Below are 16,814 nucleotides of genomic sequence, written 5' to 3'. Positions count from 1 at the left end.
TTCCATTCAACAGTTAACTTTCAATTCTGTATTTTAAGAGGAAGCATAATCATGCAGCATTATGTAATTAAATTCATAGACTATCAACACTTTGACATCTTTGCATGATATGTCCCAAATAAACAAAATCAGATATGTTGAGCAGATCATTTGTGCATCAAAATTCTTCATTAAGTCAGATATCCGGCATCTTATTGTACAGATCCTACTGTTTGTACATGCATTGACGTGTTCTAGATGAATGAAGCTGACATTATTTAATCAATGAACTATCTGATATTTTTAGAGTCAGCGTGTGAGGCACAGCAACCATTCCACAGAGAACTCTCCAATTGAAAGACGAAGTCTAATGACCTCTGATGAAAATTATCACAACGAAAGGGCTCGGAAGAGCAGGAACCGCTTGTCTTCCAGTTCCCAGCATAGCCGAGATCATTATCCTCTTGTGGAAGAAGATTACCCTGACTCATACCAGGACAGTTACAAACCCCACAGGAACCGAGGATCACCGGGGGGCTATAGCCATGACTCCCGACATAGGCTTTGAGTCTGCAAGAAGCAAACAAACAAACAAAAATTCATCTGTTGACAATTTGCCATAGCACTGCTAGGATAAACCAATCATCTTAACTTGGCAAGTACAGCACAGTATTTACTGTGTTTATGGGCTGCTGTCATTTGATGCTAAATAAGGGGCAAAAAAAAAAAGAAAAGAAAAAAAAGTACATCATGCCCTTAAGTCTAGATGGATATTAGATGCCCAATCATATAGATATTTTTAAGTGCAACATTTACATAACAGTACCTTTGTTTTCTTCATTAGATTTAGACACATCAATTTGTAAGTTAGGGTACTTATCAAGGCACATATAAAATAATTTCCCATGCTGGAAATTCCAAATGACCAGTTCCAGTTGGAACCAATTTATAAACCAATTCCTGTTGGAATTTGGGTGAATCGACTAGAAAGTCTACTTGAGCATGTGGCGATCCATTAAAAAAATCTGAAAAAATAACTGATTAATGAGGATATCAAAATACCAATAGAAGCCAAAACCAGCTATGGTATTTATTTGCTGGAAGCTAAATTTACACTTAAAGTTGGAATGTATACACATTTTAATATATGTTAATGTTTCCAAAATGGCTTTTCAAACTTACCAAATGTATTGATAGTGCCAAAAGAATCTCAAATTAATACAGAAAGTATACAATCTTCTCATATTTTAATATTTTTATTTCTTTCCTGGCACAGCTGTTGTTTCAAAGTGTTTTGCTTTTCGTTTAGTCACTACTGTTATTTCATTTGAAGTTGGGAAAAAAAATCTCAAAATTTCTTTTGCAGTGAGAGAGAAAAGGGAAGCCCAATCATAGCAGGTTATGTGAAATGGAAAATGGGTGTTTCCCCTTTAATAAATCTGAGCACAACTATATACATCCTGAATCTGAAGTCAGGGAGTAAGGATGGGCACACATCCTCCTGAGTGCAAAGCTAAACACCTCCAGGTGGGAATTTTTCCATCCACTTCACAAACACGGGTTCAGTATTTCCCACTAGGCACAACTGAATATTTTTCATTGCCTCACTCAACCTCTGTCTTTGAATATCTGAATGCTCTAGCCCTTCACCAAATTCTTTATAATTATTCTAAGGATGTTAGTTTTATATAGACACATTCAATTTTGATATTGAAAGATGTGTTTGTACCAAACAATTAATTGAAAATGTGAAAACAAGTGATGAATGTAAAAGCTTGCAATGAAAAGAAACTCATTCAGAACATATTTGTTCACTAAACTTATAGTATTTTTATTGCAAAGGATTATAAAGAATTTGGAGATTGAGCTTCCTTATTTCTAATCAACATTCCTCTTCACATATTAAGTCTTCACAGTTTTTCCAGTGGCTATAATTTTGGAATTGGTGACCTTCTATCTTATATTTTTAAGGAAGACTTAGATTCACTATGATCCAAGAAATTGTTGAAATTGACCATTTTATACAATACACAAATGTCTTTAGGAAAAGGCTCTTGTTTCTAAAAGTCTACAATGCATGCATTTTTCTAAAGCCCCAGTTGGACCATGCATAAAAATCCTTTTGTACTGGTACATGTCATAAAACCTATTTTTTGGAAACAATAATAATTCATTTTCTATTATCTTTTTCCCTCCACCAAGCCTTTCAATATTTAGGCTCTCGAAGCATGCACCAGTTAAATAAATTTCCTGGCCATGAAAATAAGTTTCATATTCTTGATTAATTAATTATACATATGTTAAACCCCATTATGACTTCCCACATTCCCTCCCCTCATGTTCACTGTGCATATTCCATTATGTTTAGCTGATAATGAGGATGCCTATAATTATGTAAGTTATCTCAAATATTTGATACAACTAAAAATATGGGCTCAGTAAATTCTAAAAGTTAATATGTGTTACTGGCTTATGAAGTTCTTTTGTCATCTAGTGAAGCTTACAGAACTTTCAGTTAAGACATTTAAAAGAGCTGTATTCATTATGCACTTTAATAAACATATAACCTGCCATTACTGAATACTTTGTTAGAGCACAGAAGAGCATTTTCCAGTAAGCAAAAATATACTTATTACATGTACAGCACATACTTGCATGAGAAAGAAAACATTAGCCAAAACATTTTTCTAGATGCTTTACTGGTTTCTTGTTTGTGCGCATTACAGTATTTAATTGCAAAGAGTGCACCAAGGTGTCTGAATTTAGACTAGACAGCTGTTCAGCTTTTTCTGTAGTAGCATTAGCAACCCGGTCATTTAACTACTTTAAAATATTTACATTTTATGGCAGGTAGCTATAACAGTATTTACATATATTTCCTAGTCAGCAAGATTTTCATATTTTTTCAACTTTTAAAAATCACTTGTTTTTAAAGGCCTCTCAAAGCCCTGTTTCTAAGTCTTCCATGTCATGCTGATAAAGAGAGAGGTCCATTTAAAATCTGCACAAACCAATATGTCATTTACCATAAAGTGTCCATATGTGTTTTGCTTTGCATTCTTACTCAAAAGCTAACAATCTTGGAAAGGATATAATGTATATTTTCTTGATGGATATATTTAAAATTTTACTTTGATATGGCATATTTCCCCCATTCCTTTTGTAATGTTTATCTTCTCCAAATGAATAAGAGATGCATTTTCCTTTTTTTTTAAGCCTTAGACTTTATTGTGTAAATGATACTAAAATACAGATATATGCTAAATGAAAAGTTTTATTTTTGCCAAGCATATCAAGCACCTTTGGAAAATACATATTCTACAAGTACTTTGTTTTTAACTGATTTCATTTGAAAATAGAAAATGATAAGCAGGAGAAAGAAGTCGTATAATATTTTGAGGCTGTTTTAACTTGTAGTATAAACCACATATTCTGTGATTTTGGTATATGTAGTTTCAGAATATGTAAGTTACATATTCTGTCATTTCAGTCATTGAACATGTAACCATGTAGACTCATGTGACGATGTGGAAATGTAGTCCTGGTAAAAAAGGAATGCAACTTGTCAATACTGATGTTAATTCTCAAGGCTATAATATGACTTCAATATTATACTCAACAATGTGATCTTGTTTACTCCAATATTTAAGGGAACGCTTAGCAATGTTTATAAATGACTAATGATTCTCTCTTATCTTTTTACAGTTCCATTGGAAAGAAAATTAAAATTATTAATTTAGACTGATAGTCTTTCCTAATAAGAGAGTCTTAATTATGTGATGATACTTCATTGCACTTAGTCCTAAAGGAAATGAATTTTTTAAATATAAAACAAATTCTGAGCAAATTATTTGTTCCCTTGAAATAATTTGTCAGTTACTTTATTTATTATTGTTGTTTGCAAAATGTATTTTTGGAATGTTAACCTCTTTTCATACCTGCATACTTGAACTTGTCTGTTGTGTGGGGGCCTTAAAATTCATAATAAGAGCTAGGGCAGTGAAAGGGAGGGAGAGACGAAAATCATGCCAGTAGTTGGTTTGCAAATTTCAACTCTTTGAATGAACATATCATAAAATGTTGTTGAGACCCAGGATGTCAGTTAAGAATATTGCTAGGCAACCTTATTTTGCATGCTAGTATATTTTCTTAGTTATACAATTTTATTTTGGTATTTGCTAAGAATAAAAACAATATAATTCTACTATAGAATTTGCCCTATATATTGATATTTATACTACCTCTTCTCTACAGAAGACAAGCAGTCTTTAAAGAGAAAAATACTTTTCAATAAATAGTGATCAAATTTATTACTATTACTGCTAATCTTGCAGCAAAGCTAAATACATAAATTGTTAAAATATACCTTCCCTTTAGATTTTAAACTGTTTCCAAAATGCTCTTGTCACCCTTTCATTTCTTCCACATTAGTGAAGTTTTCTTTGAATAGGTTCACAATTTATTAGGAAGCAAGGTTAATTTAATAAGTCGTTCATCATAGGGAACAAATCAAACTGCAGGGGAATTATCTTTGTGTGCAACTTGTTATAACATCCAGCTCTAAGTCTGAAAGATAGTAGATGCAGATACTTGATGTTTAAGTGCAGCTGGTTTGTAAATTCAAACTTTGTTGAAGCTTGACTTCTCCTGCGGATACTTAGGCATTTACTGGGTAAGAATATACATTCTCTTGAACTCCTATGTCATCAAAAAAAATATATAAAATATTTCAAATAAATGGGAATGTACCCCTTATTTCTTTCCTATTTCTGCCTTTGTCTTTCATGACAATAGTGCATGTCATTTTCTTTTTAATTACATAAAACTCATATTTGAATAACTATATGAATGGAAAACATTATAGGAAATTATGTAATAAAATTTGCTTTATTAGCTCCATATACCTTTAAATATTGTTCATACTAAGTTACTTACTCAAGCTGTGTCTGTAGGTCAGAAAACAGTCCGCTCTTTTAAATGACAATCATGCTCACTGTCAATACCACAGCTGTCAGACAACGAGGATAACTGTTTTGTTCACTTAAATGTCAAGTTAGTCAAAATAGTAACATTGGCTTACATGGACAGACAGAGAGCTACAGCATTCAAAAATTACTTTTGAAAGGTTTCTTCTTTTCTTAAAACATTCTCAAATGAAATACATCCTCTTACAGCAGCTATCTCTGTCTGCTTATGGATGATTTAATCCCAAATGCTTCATATAATCGAGGGACATTATGAGAAGACTAGGAAATATCTCAGCAGATAATCTTGACTAAGGGCTGTAACTCCCACTTACCATGCAAAAAATGTATAAATAAGTGAGTAGCAGTGAGTTTTGGGGAGTCATAGTTACATATGAAACTTTCTTTTGTTTCTTTTGATGTGTGTAAAAGGTGTGCAGAAAATTGTAAAAAAATGTTTCTAATGAATTTAGAGTGGTTTTGGAAATACACTGATGCTTCCTGTTTGAAAACTGTAAGGATTTAAAATGAGAACTATTTAAGAACCAAAAGTAGCTGGACTCTAGCTTTCAATACTTGGTAAGTGTTCTTGGTTACGTTTTGAACACTTACATTTCTCAACAAATGGCTATGTCTATATTTATGTAGGGGCCACTCTTGCCCTACTTGCATGCCACTTTTACACACTTTTAACTGAAATCAGTGTGCATCTTGTATGCACAAAGGATGTATTAAAGATGCAGGATTATTAATGCTACATTGTTGCATACTATTTTTCATATGCCTTACAATATTTTCTCGGATGTTATTAAAATGAAAGCATTTTATTCCCAAAATAAATCTATGTTGTTACTTCTCATCTGCATTACACAGTAGAAAAATAATGTAGCAAAAACATATATTGTACAGTATAAAATTATAAAAGATATATATTTTGCCAATAATATGAAAATAGATTGAGGAGAAAGAAGCACATTTGTTATAGCACAAACTTACAACAATTCCACTGTTAAAAATTGGCAGTTGTATTTTTTAAAAGGATATAGATTTAGTTCTAAGTTTTACCAGATGTATTTCATTTATCATCTTTCTAACTTGCTGCTTAATACTTTTCCAGCAATTTGCTTCAGAGCCTTGCAATCGATGGATGTAATTTATTATACTTTATTCCCTTCCAGAAACATATTAAATTTTATTTTGTGATAAGATTCGTACTATATTTACTGTTCTTATTTATTCTTCAATCACAACTACAAAATGTAACAGAGAGGTGAGCTCATAGGGCTCCTCTGAATTCTGGACATGTTTGAAATGTTTTCTGTTTTTCACAGCCTAAAGTCAGAATGATAAATAAAAATGTCCCAGCAACAAAGAAGTATTTAGGGATTCTTCAATCTGTACTGAATACTATTTTGAAACATAAGTTAAAGCCATTAGCTGTTTGTGTGTGTGTTTTGTTTTTTTTAGGGGTGGCAGGAGGGAAAACAGAAACTTACAAAAACCACAAATAAAAATGGCAATTGGATATAAAATGATGTTCCCTACTTTCCTGAGGGCTGTTGATATCCCAAACCACTGCTGTATTGCCAGCTACAAATTGGGGGGGGGCGGTGCGGGGGAAGATTCCACCTTTGACAAGTAACTTTTTTTCTTTCTTTCAACATTACCTATTATTTTGATAATTTGCCCCCTTTTATTTTCTTATATAGGTGAATGTGTAGCACTCTACAAGGCATGCTGGGTAACATATACTATGCAAATGTGTACCGTGCTGCATGTTTTGATCTCCCTCTGCTCTAGTGGCTTTAAAGGAAAAAAAATGTGTTGTTATTTTTGTGAACCAAAACATTTAACAGAGAAAATGCAGAGTGCATGCATATAGTATCCTAATTTCTATGGATTTGTTTTATGGAATTTCAATGTGTACAAACCAACTGCATTAATTTTTTTCTTTTATATAATAAATGAAAAAAAACACTGAAACCAGCATTATACCTCTCCTTTATATTATTTCTTATAGAGAAACCAAAAGTCTAAATACCCTGAAAACACATGTTCAATTAAATATGCTCTTTCATTGTTTAAAAAATATTTTTTTAGAAAGGGAGAGGGAGAGAGACAGGGAAACATTGATGTGAGAAAGAAACATTGATCAGTTGCCTATTGTATGCAGCCCAACTTCGGACCAAACCCGCAGGACCTGGGTATGTGCCCTGACTGGAATTGAACCAGTGACCTTTTGATGCACTAGATGATACTCAACCAACTGAGCTGCACTGGCCAGGGCGACACAGATTCAATTAAATGACTATTTCCTGACTACTCTGTCAGGTGTTATGAGTGATCATAAAAGAAGTACTGTAGTATTAGGAAAGAACTTGTAAGTTAAATGCATACACACATGAGATAGGATATTTTATAATATATGTGTGGTATAGTATTGAATACAATATAGGAAAATAAACTAGATAAGCCATATTGTTCACAAGAAAACCTCTAAGTAATTAATTTATTGTAGAAGTTATCAGCTATTTCCAAAGGTATTCTGTACCTGTAGAATTCCATATGGCTTATGGCTTGAATTTTGTGTGCTCGGTGTCAATTGTCCATGTTACAACTTGATCAGCATTTGACTTTTCTCTAATTGCAGAGTCCAAGAAGGTGAAAAGAAATGTGTGCTATGTTGATTATTATTGCTGCATTAGAATTATACAATAATTTATTGAAGCCAAGTTATTTCACAAGCTTCATCACATTTATCCCATCTGACTGCCCTGGAAAACAGGCAGGGCGTAGATTATTAGATCCAACTTCAAATGAAGAAACCAAAGCTCATTGGAACTTTTCTCACTAAAGTACTTCTTTAAAAAAAAATTTTTTTTTAATCCTCACCAGAGGATGGAGGATATGTTTATTGATTTTTAGAGAGAGGAGGGGGGAGAGAGAGAGAGAGAGAGAGAGAGAGAGAGAGAGAGACATTGATGTGAGAGAGAAACATCAACCGGTTGCCTCCCATATGAACCCAAATGGAGGATTGAACCTGCAACCTAGGTATGTGCTCTGACTGAGAATAGCACCCGCAACCTTTTTGGTGTACAAGACAACACTCCAACCAACCGAGCCCCCGAGCCGGGCTCTCTAAAGTACTTTTATCTAAAAATACACATAGTAAATGCTTGTAAGCTGAGAGTTATCTGAAGCATACAAAAGAATCCCTGGAATACAATCAATGTTGACTGAATGAATGGCACCTCAGTTACTGAAGTACTATATAAGGCTGCCCCAACTATCAAGGCATTTCAACCAATAATCACTCCATCAACCTGGCTGTATGCCTGAAGCCACCTTTCTTATCACCAGCACATCTGCACTAATAAGACGGATTGTAGAAACATCGTGCTTGTCCTGTCATACTACATGCCAATTAGAATAGTGGTTACATCGTGGGCTCTAACTCTTGCCTGGGTTCAAAGCCTAGATCTGGAAGGAACTAACTATGAGCTTAGGGTAATCACTTAACTTCCCGGATCTATTTCTATGGAATGATTTTTCTTTTGTTTATGGGTCACATTTTCCTATTCTCTGAACAAATTAAAGACCTGATTGCGGCAACATAAAACACAGAAATTATTTTGATAAAACAAAATCTTTGCTTTCTTGACAAAACATGTTCATAATATCAAGAGTAGACCAATCATCTAAGAAAACTTGTCCTTTTAACAGATGAAAGGATATTAGATTTAGTACGATATTGATATTAAAGTTTATTTTTAAAAATCCTTCTAACAAATTTATTCAATCTTATCCAGCTGATCACACATAAAATTTCTTTCCCAAGATTCCTTTTCACGACACTTTTCTCAAAAATGCAATTCCATACCTTCTATCTTCTTTTACTGAAAACACATATTATTTCCTTCCATATTGATTAAAATTCTTCACTGTTGGAAACCTTAATTTCTAATGACAGCTGAAAAGTAAGTAATTAGCACTCTTTAGACTGGAAAATTTAGAATACATTTTATAACCTCTGGAAACATAGGCTCTTTTACTGGAAAATATATATATCGTTTTTGTTTCGTTTTAACAGGCTTAATTCACTTTGTTTTTCTTGTATAAAATTATGTGCTGGCCATGGCTGGAGCCTGGGCCCTCTGCACAGAAACTCCGGTGTGGGTTTTTATCAGACGGCCTGTGACTTTCTGATAGGGAGGCTTGTTGAATACCTTTGAGGGCAGATAACTGTAGGTCTTGGAGATGGCATCAAGGCGGCCTTGGCACAGCTGCCCAGAGTGGCAGTGCAGCCCGGCCAAGGCACAGCAGTCTTTGATACCTGCCATCAGCTGCAGCTTCTTGGCACAGGGGCTGAGACGAGACCAGTGCCCCTGGGGGTGGGGACGAGGCACATCAGCACAGAGCCACAGGGTGGGTCACCTTGCGAGGGACGGTGTGGGATTTGCTGATTTTGTGCCCCCAGTAGCCTCCCTGCTCAGGGACAATAGAGAGCCTGACCAGGATGATGGGCCCTGGATGGCAGTGGCTCCTTCCTTGGGGCACTTAACACTGAGGCCGACTTGCCCACTGTAGTCCCCAATGGCCACAAATGCTTTGAAGAGGGTCCTCTGGTAGCGCGGGTCTGCTTTTGCACCAGCATAATCTACAAAACCTCATCCTTGAGGGATGCCCCCCAGTAAAAAGTCAATGACCTCAGATTTCTTGATGGGCAGGGAGAAGTAGATCTCCTCCAGGGACTTGATCTTGTCCTTGACCAGCTTGGTGATGGGGAGCCACTCTTTGTCCTCAGCCTTGCCTCCACGAGCTCGTCCTGCCCGGTCCCTGGTCTCAACCTGGGCCCTGATGCAGCCGCCAAGTCCTCCATGAGCCCTCCGCAGCCCCCCATCCTAGGCCCTGCCACAGCACCTCCTCATCTGCCATCCGCTGTTTCCTCGGAGAAGAAATACTGGCAAATACATTTCATAATTGTTTTAGAAAGATCTGCTTTCTGAACAAAGCACAACACAGGTTAATTAACAAATTCAAGTTTATCTAGTTTGTCTGCAATAAGAAGTCAAACATAAACTTATTTAAGAAATAATGTCTCAGTATTTTATCTTATGTGGAAATGATCTAGATATTCAATGATTTTACTTTGATTCATCATTTATTTTAATTTATTAAAACTCTACCCCTGAACGGTTTAGCTCGGCGGATAGAGCGTCGGCCTGTGGACTGAAAGTTCCCAGGTTCGATTCCGGTCAAGGGCATGTACCTTGGTTGCGAGCACATCCCCAGTGGGAGGTGTGCAGGAGGCAGCTGATTGATGTTTCTCTCTCATCGATGTTTCTAACTCTCTATCCCTCTCCCTTCCTCTCTGTAAAAAAATCAATAAAATATATTTTTAAAAAAACAAAACTCTAAGGTTTCATGTTACCAAAAGATTTGGAGGAAGTAAGTAGACATGCTATAAAAGATAAATAATGCCAAAAAGATCACCTAAAAACTTACCAATCTACATCTAATTTTACTTGTTCTTCACAATTATGTCTGGGTTACTTATGAAAATGTCATCGTACTAAGTTACTTTTCTTGCTGACAAGTTTTGCAACCAAGATAACATGAACTTATTTGACCAATAAACCCAAGTAAAATAAAGTATTATAATAGCCCTAAAGACATGCCTATTTAACCACACCAAACGCAAACCAGCTTTAACATCAAATATTTTTTCAAAACACATGATCCTGAAAAGCATTAGCATTAGTTTCTATTATATTTATGAGAATTTTTATATAGGTACTTAATTTCTTTAAACCAATTAAACAGAGATTTTTACAAACCAATTCTAGCAATATCCTCCAGAGGTAAACATACATACACATATAGAAACAGATGCAACCAGAGACCTGATAGTTTCTTTTTAAAATTTCAGCCCTGCCCTAACTGGTTTGGCTCAGTGGATAGAGCGTTGGCCTGTGGACTGAAGGGTCCCAGGTTCGATTCCCGTCAAGGGCATGTACCTTGGTTGCGGGCACATCCCTAGTAGGGGGTGTGCAGGAGGCAGCTGATCGATGTTTCTAACTCTCTATCCCTCTCCCTTCCTCTCTGTAAAAAATCAATAAAATATATTTTAAAAAATAATAAAATAAATAAAATTTCAGCCCTGAGACAGGTACAATATGATTTTTTAAAAATCCCACTAATTTATAACAGTTGGAATAAGTTAAGTTTATTCATTCAGTTGGCTAAACCTTTTTCTTATCAGTATTTGTGGTGAAGACAATTAAGATTTGTATTTTTCCTTGGCAAGGAACCTTAGAGCCAGAGCAGCAGTTTGTTCTTTAAAAAACCCTTCTTGCACCCTAGCCGGTTTGACTCAGTGGATAGAGCATTGGCCTGTGGACTGAAGGGTCCCATTTTGGTCAAGGGAACATGCCCAGGTTTCAAGCTCAATCCCCAGTAGGGGATGTGCAGGAGGCATCTGATCAATGATTCTCATCATTGATGTTTCTATCTCTCCTTCTTCCTTCCTCTCTGAAATCAATAAAAATATCTATATATATAAAACCCTAATATGCAAATAGAATGGCAAAACAACCGAACAATCGGTCTCTATGACGTGTGCTGACCACCAGGGGGCGTGCGAGGAACATGGTGGGCGTCGGCTGCAGCGGGATGGTGGATCAGGTGAGCGGGGGCACCAGACCAAGGCAGGGCCCAAGTGGCTGTCATGGGGCGAGCCTCTGGTGGTTACTGAAAATTCTTTGCTCCTGCGTGCCATGGTCCTGCCCGGTACTTGCACCTGCTGCTGGCACCAGAGCTGCCACTCTCCCCCGCTGCCGGCGCCCGACACTGCCCCTGATTGCGACACTGCACCGTCAGCACATGGGAGCAGCAGTGGTGGGAGCAGGGCTGCCGGCAGAGAGGAGACTGGGGCCACGGTGGGAAGGACTGGGTGGGGTGTGGAGGATGGGCTGAGACCCGCCCTGTGCCCACCACAGCCTTGCGGCCCACAGTTCCTTTCAAGGTGCACCAATCCATGCACTGTGCCCCTAGTATTTAAAATAAATAAGTAAAACCCTTTTTGCTCGGCTGGCATGGCTCAGTGGTTGAGTGTTGGCCTATGAACCAAGAAGTCATAGTTGATTCCTGGTTGGGGCACATGCTTGGGTTGCAGGCTCAATCCCCAGTGTGAAGCGTGCAGGAAGTAGCCGATCAATAATTCTCTCTCATCACTGATATTTCTATCTTTCTCTCGCCCTCTCCCTTCCTCTCTGAAATAAATAAAAATATATGTTTTGTTTTAAAAAAACCTTCTTTCCTATTTTTTCTTCAATCTTGGGAATTGAGGATGGTAAAGACAGATGGAATTTGAACTGTTTGTGGAGCTGCATATCTGGTTTTGAAAAGATTTGTAAGATAAGGACAGTTACTCTCAATTCCCCCCAAATTAGGTTGTAACTTCAGTGACACCACAGGTTGATCTACCCATCCAACTGGTCATTCCTCACTTTCTTCTTCCCCTCTGGGTACACAGTTTATTTCAGTTTAGGGGACGAGGCCTTTAAAACATTCCTATCAGGCTCTGAGTCTTCAACTTCCAATTGTGCCAATTTTCTAATCCAAAAGTTATCAAATCCTTTCAAATAAAATATCTTGTCAGGTTTCAGGCAGGAGAAATAGTAAGATTTTAAAGGACCTGCTCAATTGGGCAAAGTTTCTTTGAAACTCCTTTTAGTACCTGGTGTTTTTTTTATTTTATTTTATGTCAATCTAACTATCAAAGAATGAATTCCATTGTCTTCAGAGGGGTTTGGAATTCTCTCTTTAAGGGAGGCCCCTTGAGATGGACTTAAAGTTTTACCTTAGTGGCCATTAGAATTTTAAATTATTTTGGCTAAATTGATTTGTTTCATTAAAAAGGCACAAGAGAGGAGGAGGAAAATGGCGGAGGCTTAGACGGACGTGTTGGTGCTTATTTTAAAGGACCTGCTCAATTGGGCAAAGTTTCTTTGAAACTCCTTTTAGTACCTGGTGTTTTTTTTTTTTTATTTTATGTCAATCTAACTATCAAAGAATGAATTCCATTGTCTTCAGAGGGGTTTGGAATTCTCTCTTTAAGGGAGGCCCCTTGAGATGGACTTAAAGTTTTACCTTAGTGGCCATTAGAATTTTAAATTATTTTGGCTAAATTGATTTGTTTCATTAAAAAGGCACAAGAGAGGGACTAAAATGTTTTGTATATATAACCAGCTAGAGTTCCTGGGAAGGAAGTTTTGGAGAACTTGTTAGAGGAAAATTTTAAAGAAAAATTCCCCTGAAAGCTGTCACAGCCAGACAAAAGAGCTGTTGTCTATCTCTGAATCATTCAATTTCTTAGAGGTCTCTACATACCTATTGAAAAAACCCTTCTCCTTCACCTTGTTTAACATTTCTAAGATTCTCTAATTGTGCAGGTAAATATACTAATTTCAGAATCTCAAAAGATCCCCAGAGCGGCCACTCTTACTTCAAATTGTCCTTTATATCAGGGTTCACTTAGACAAATACTTAGCAGAGGATGGACCATAAATCCAGCTGGCATTCCAGAAGTGGATTTTCCCTGCGTGATGAGCTTAAAAATAGGGCACCGAGGATCAGAGGACCTAAGAATAAAGGTCTGAACATCAGCTGAAGAAGGGAGGTCCAGAACCGAGAGGACTCATAACTGGAAGCCCAGAGCTGCTGGGGAGATGACAGAGCACAAGGGGCTTGAGCAGTTACCTTGCTCAAACCCAGCAGTGGCACTGGAATTGAAATGAAGTATTCTTCAGATCCCATGATGCTAACACCATGTATGTCAAAGGAATTAAAAAAGAGTCTGGAGGCTTTGTTAGAAATAAATGATTAAGATTTACTCAAGGCTCTTAGAGGTTGCAAACCAGAAACACAATAAGGCAATACCCAGAGTGTGCAGAAGAAAAAAGAAGAGTTGAGGGTTCTTACAGTAGAAATTACATTCTTAAGAAGAACCAGTTTTGTTTGAAATTTTACTAAATATTTTGGAGTGATATCGGTTAATAAAATCATATGGCTTTCAAGTATATCATTCTATAATACATCATCTGTATATTGCATTGTGTATTTACCACCCAGTCAATTGTCCTTCCATCGCCATATATTTGACCCCCTTTACCATTTTCTACCTTCCCTCCCTCCTCCCCTCTGGTAACCACCATATTGTTGTCTCTGTCTATGAGTTTTTGTTTGTTTGTCTGTTTGTTCATTTGTTTTATATCCCACATACATGTGAAATCATATGGTTCTTGACTTTTTCCATCTGACTTATTTTGCTTAGCATGGTATTCTTAAGATCCATCCATGTTGTTGCAAATGGCAGTATTTCATCTTTTTGATGGCTTAGTAGTATTCCATCATATATATATATATATAATCTACCTACCTAATCTCCTTTATCTAATCATCTATAAAAGGACACTTTGTTTGTTTCATGTCTTAGCCACCATGAATAATGCTGCAACGAACATAGAGATACATATATCTTTATGAATAAATGTTTTCAATTTTGGGGGCTAGATACCCAGAAGAGGGTTTGCTGGGTCACATGGTAACTCTATTCTTAATTTTTTAAGGGATCTCCATTCTGTTTTCCATAGTGGCTGTACCAGTTACATTCCCACAAGCAGTGAGTCCTACATTCTTAGCCTCTGAAATGGTCTGAGATGATACTCATCTAGATGAGCAGTGGTTTGGATAATGGATATCAGGTGGATTGGATACGTGAACATTCTTTCCTTAGTCCTTCAGGGGTGATCTGAGGATTATCTGAGGTTTGATATATATCCAGGTTTCAGGCTAGTTAAAACAAGAATAGAATTGTTTCCTCATACCTCAACCTACTTTATTTTAGTAATTTAGTAGCTTAACCATAGTGAGTACATTTTATTTCTTCACTTTATTCCTCAGTGAATTAACATGCTAATTTTCTTCCCTTCACATGTCTATTCTAAACTTTGACTTTTTAACCACAAACCCCAAAAGAAAAAAAAAAGACTTTTCTTGCAGTTTTTTTTTTTTTAAAGAGGCATGTTTCAGTCCTCATTGCTGTCCTTTGTTTTACAGGTATGAGTTTGCTAGTTCAGACAACTAAGACAATCTGTAGGCTGCCTTGAGATCTTACTCATACGCTGCACTTTTTAAAAATATGTTGAGATAAGATAGTGTATGACTAAGAAAGGTGAAGTGTTAAGGTGTAGTTTATTGTAGATTATTTAACATTCAACTCTTGGAGAAGGGGAGCAAAGCAGTTCAAAATGCCTCTTACAGCACCCCCACCCCACCCTGACACACACACACACACACACACACACACACCCTTCTCCGTTGTATTTTTTTTCCAGAGAGGAAAGAAGAGAGAGGGAGGGATAGAAACATCAATTATGAGAAAGAATCATTGATTGGCTGTCTCCTGCATGCCCCACACTGGGAATCAGGCCTGCAACCGGGGCATGTGCCCTGACTGGAAATCAAACCATAACCTCCTGGTTCATAGGTCAATGCTCAACCACTGAGCCAGGCCACCTGGGCTCTTTGTCTTCTTTTTAACCAAAATTAATGAGAATAGAAAGGGGATGGAGGGAGCTTTTGGGGGCTTCTTTGTGAAGGTGAAGTACACAACTTCTGTCCCCCCCCCCCCACTTATTGCCTCTAACAAGAGTAGAGACTAATTATCATAGTTATCAGGTGACCTAGAATCAAAGACCTCAGACACAAATCCTCTGCTTTTACATATGCGAAAATTGAGGCGTGAAGAATTTGAGTAATTTGGCCAGTTAAAAAAAAATAATACATACTCTACCCAGCAAAGCTATTATTTAGAACTGAAGGGCATGTCCAGAGCTTTCCAGACAAGAAATGCGAAAGGAATTTGTCACCACAAACCAGTATTACATGACATGTAAAAGGGTCTTCTTTAAAAAGAGAAAAAGGGAAAGGAGAAAAGGTCAATGCCCTGGCTGGTTTTGCAACTTCTGTAGAGCATCGGCCTGTGGACTGAAGGGTCCTGGGTTTGATTCCGGTCAAGTGCACATGCCTAGGTTGTGGGCTCGATCCCCAGTAGGGGGCGTGCAGGAGACAGCTGATCAAGGATTCTCTCTCATCACTGATGTTTCTATCTCTCTCCCTCTCTTTTCCTCTCTGAAATCAATAAAAATATATATTTTTTAAAAAAGGTCAAAAACATGAACAGCCTGGCCAGTGAGGCTCAGTGGTTGAGTGTCAGCCTATGAACCAGGAGGTTGTAGTTTGATTCCCGGTCAGGGTATATGCATGGGTTTCGGGCTCAATCCCCAGTAGGGGGCACGCAGGAGGCAGCGGATCAATGATTCTTTCTCAACATTGATGTTTCTATCTCTCTCTCCTCTCTTCCTCTCTGACATCAATTAATATTTGACAAAGAAGGCAAGAGCATACAATGAAATAAGGACAGTTTCTTCAATAAATGGTGTTTGGAAAGTTGGACAGGTACATACAAAAAAGTGAAACTAGACCACGAACTTACACCATACACAAGATTAAACTCAAAATGGATAAAAGACTTAAATGTAAGTCGTGAAACCATAAACAACCCAGAAGAAAACATAGGCAGTAAAATCTCAGACATCTCTCATAGCAATATGTTTGCTGATATAGCTCCTCGAGCAAGGTTAACAAGGGAAAACAAACAAACAAAGGAGACTACATCAAACTTAAAAGCTTTTGCACAGCAAAAGAAACCATTAACAAATTGAAAAGGACAACCACTGAATGGGAAGGATGTTTGCCAATGATACATCTGATAAGGGATTAATTTCCAAAATATACGGTATATAGAAC

At 37.1% G+C, this 16,814-nt stretch overlaps 1 protein-coding gene across 4 annotated transcripts in view; it reads left to right on the top strand.

The window, feature by feature from the left end:
- CACNB4 (calcium channel, voltage-dependent, beta 4 subunit) overlaps positions 1-6,930 on the top strand; it is a 232,902-nt gene extending 225,972 nt beyond the window's left edge. For all 4 annotated transcript variants that reach the window (XM_005859309.2, XM_014534046.1, XM_014534044.1 and 1 more), the window contains one exon: positions 287-6,930. In XM_005859309.2, coding sequence (XP_005859371.1) covers positions 287-547 — 261 coding nt within the window. In that variant the 3' untranslated portion in view covers positions 548-6,930. The remainder of the gene's footprint in view (positions 1-286) is intronic.
- The last annotated feature ends 9,884 nt before the right edge of the window (positions 6,931-16,814 follow it).

This window comes from Myotis brandtii, unplaced genomic scaffold, assembly GCF_000412655.1.
Source record: "Myotis brandtii unplaced genomic scaffold, ASM41265v1 scaffold125, whole genome shotgun sequence".
In the NCBI taxonomy this organism is placed as follows: Eukaryota; Metazoa; Chordata; class Mammalia; order Chiroptera; family Vespertilionidae; genus Myotis; species Myotis brandtii.
Note: the sequence above shows the minus strand (reverse complement) of the source record. Positions and strands in the feature narration are given on the sequence as shown.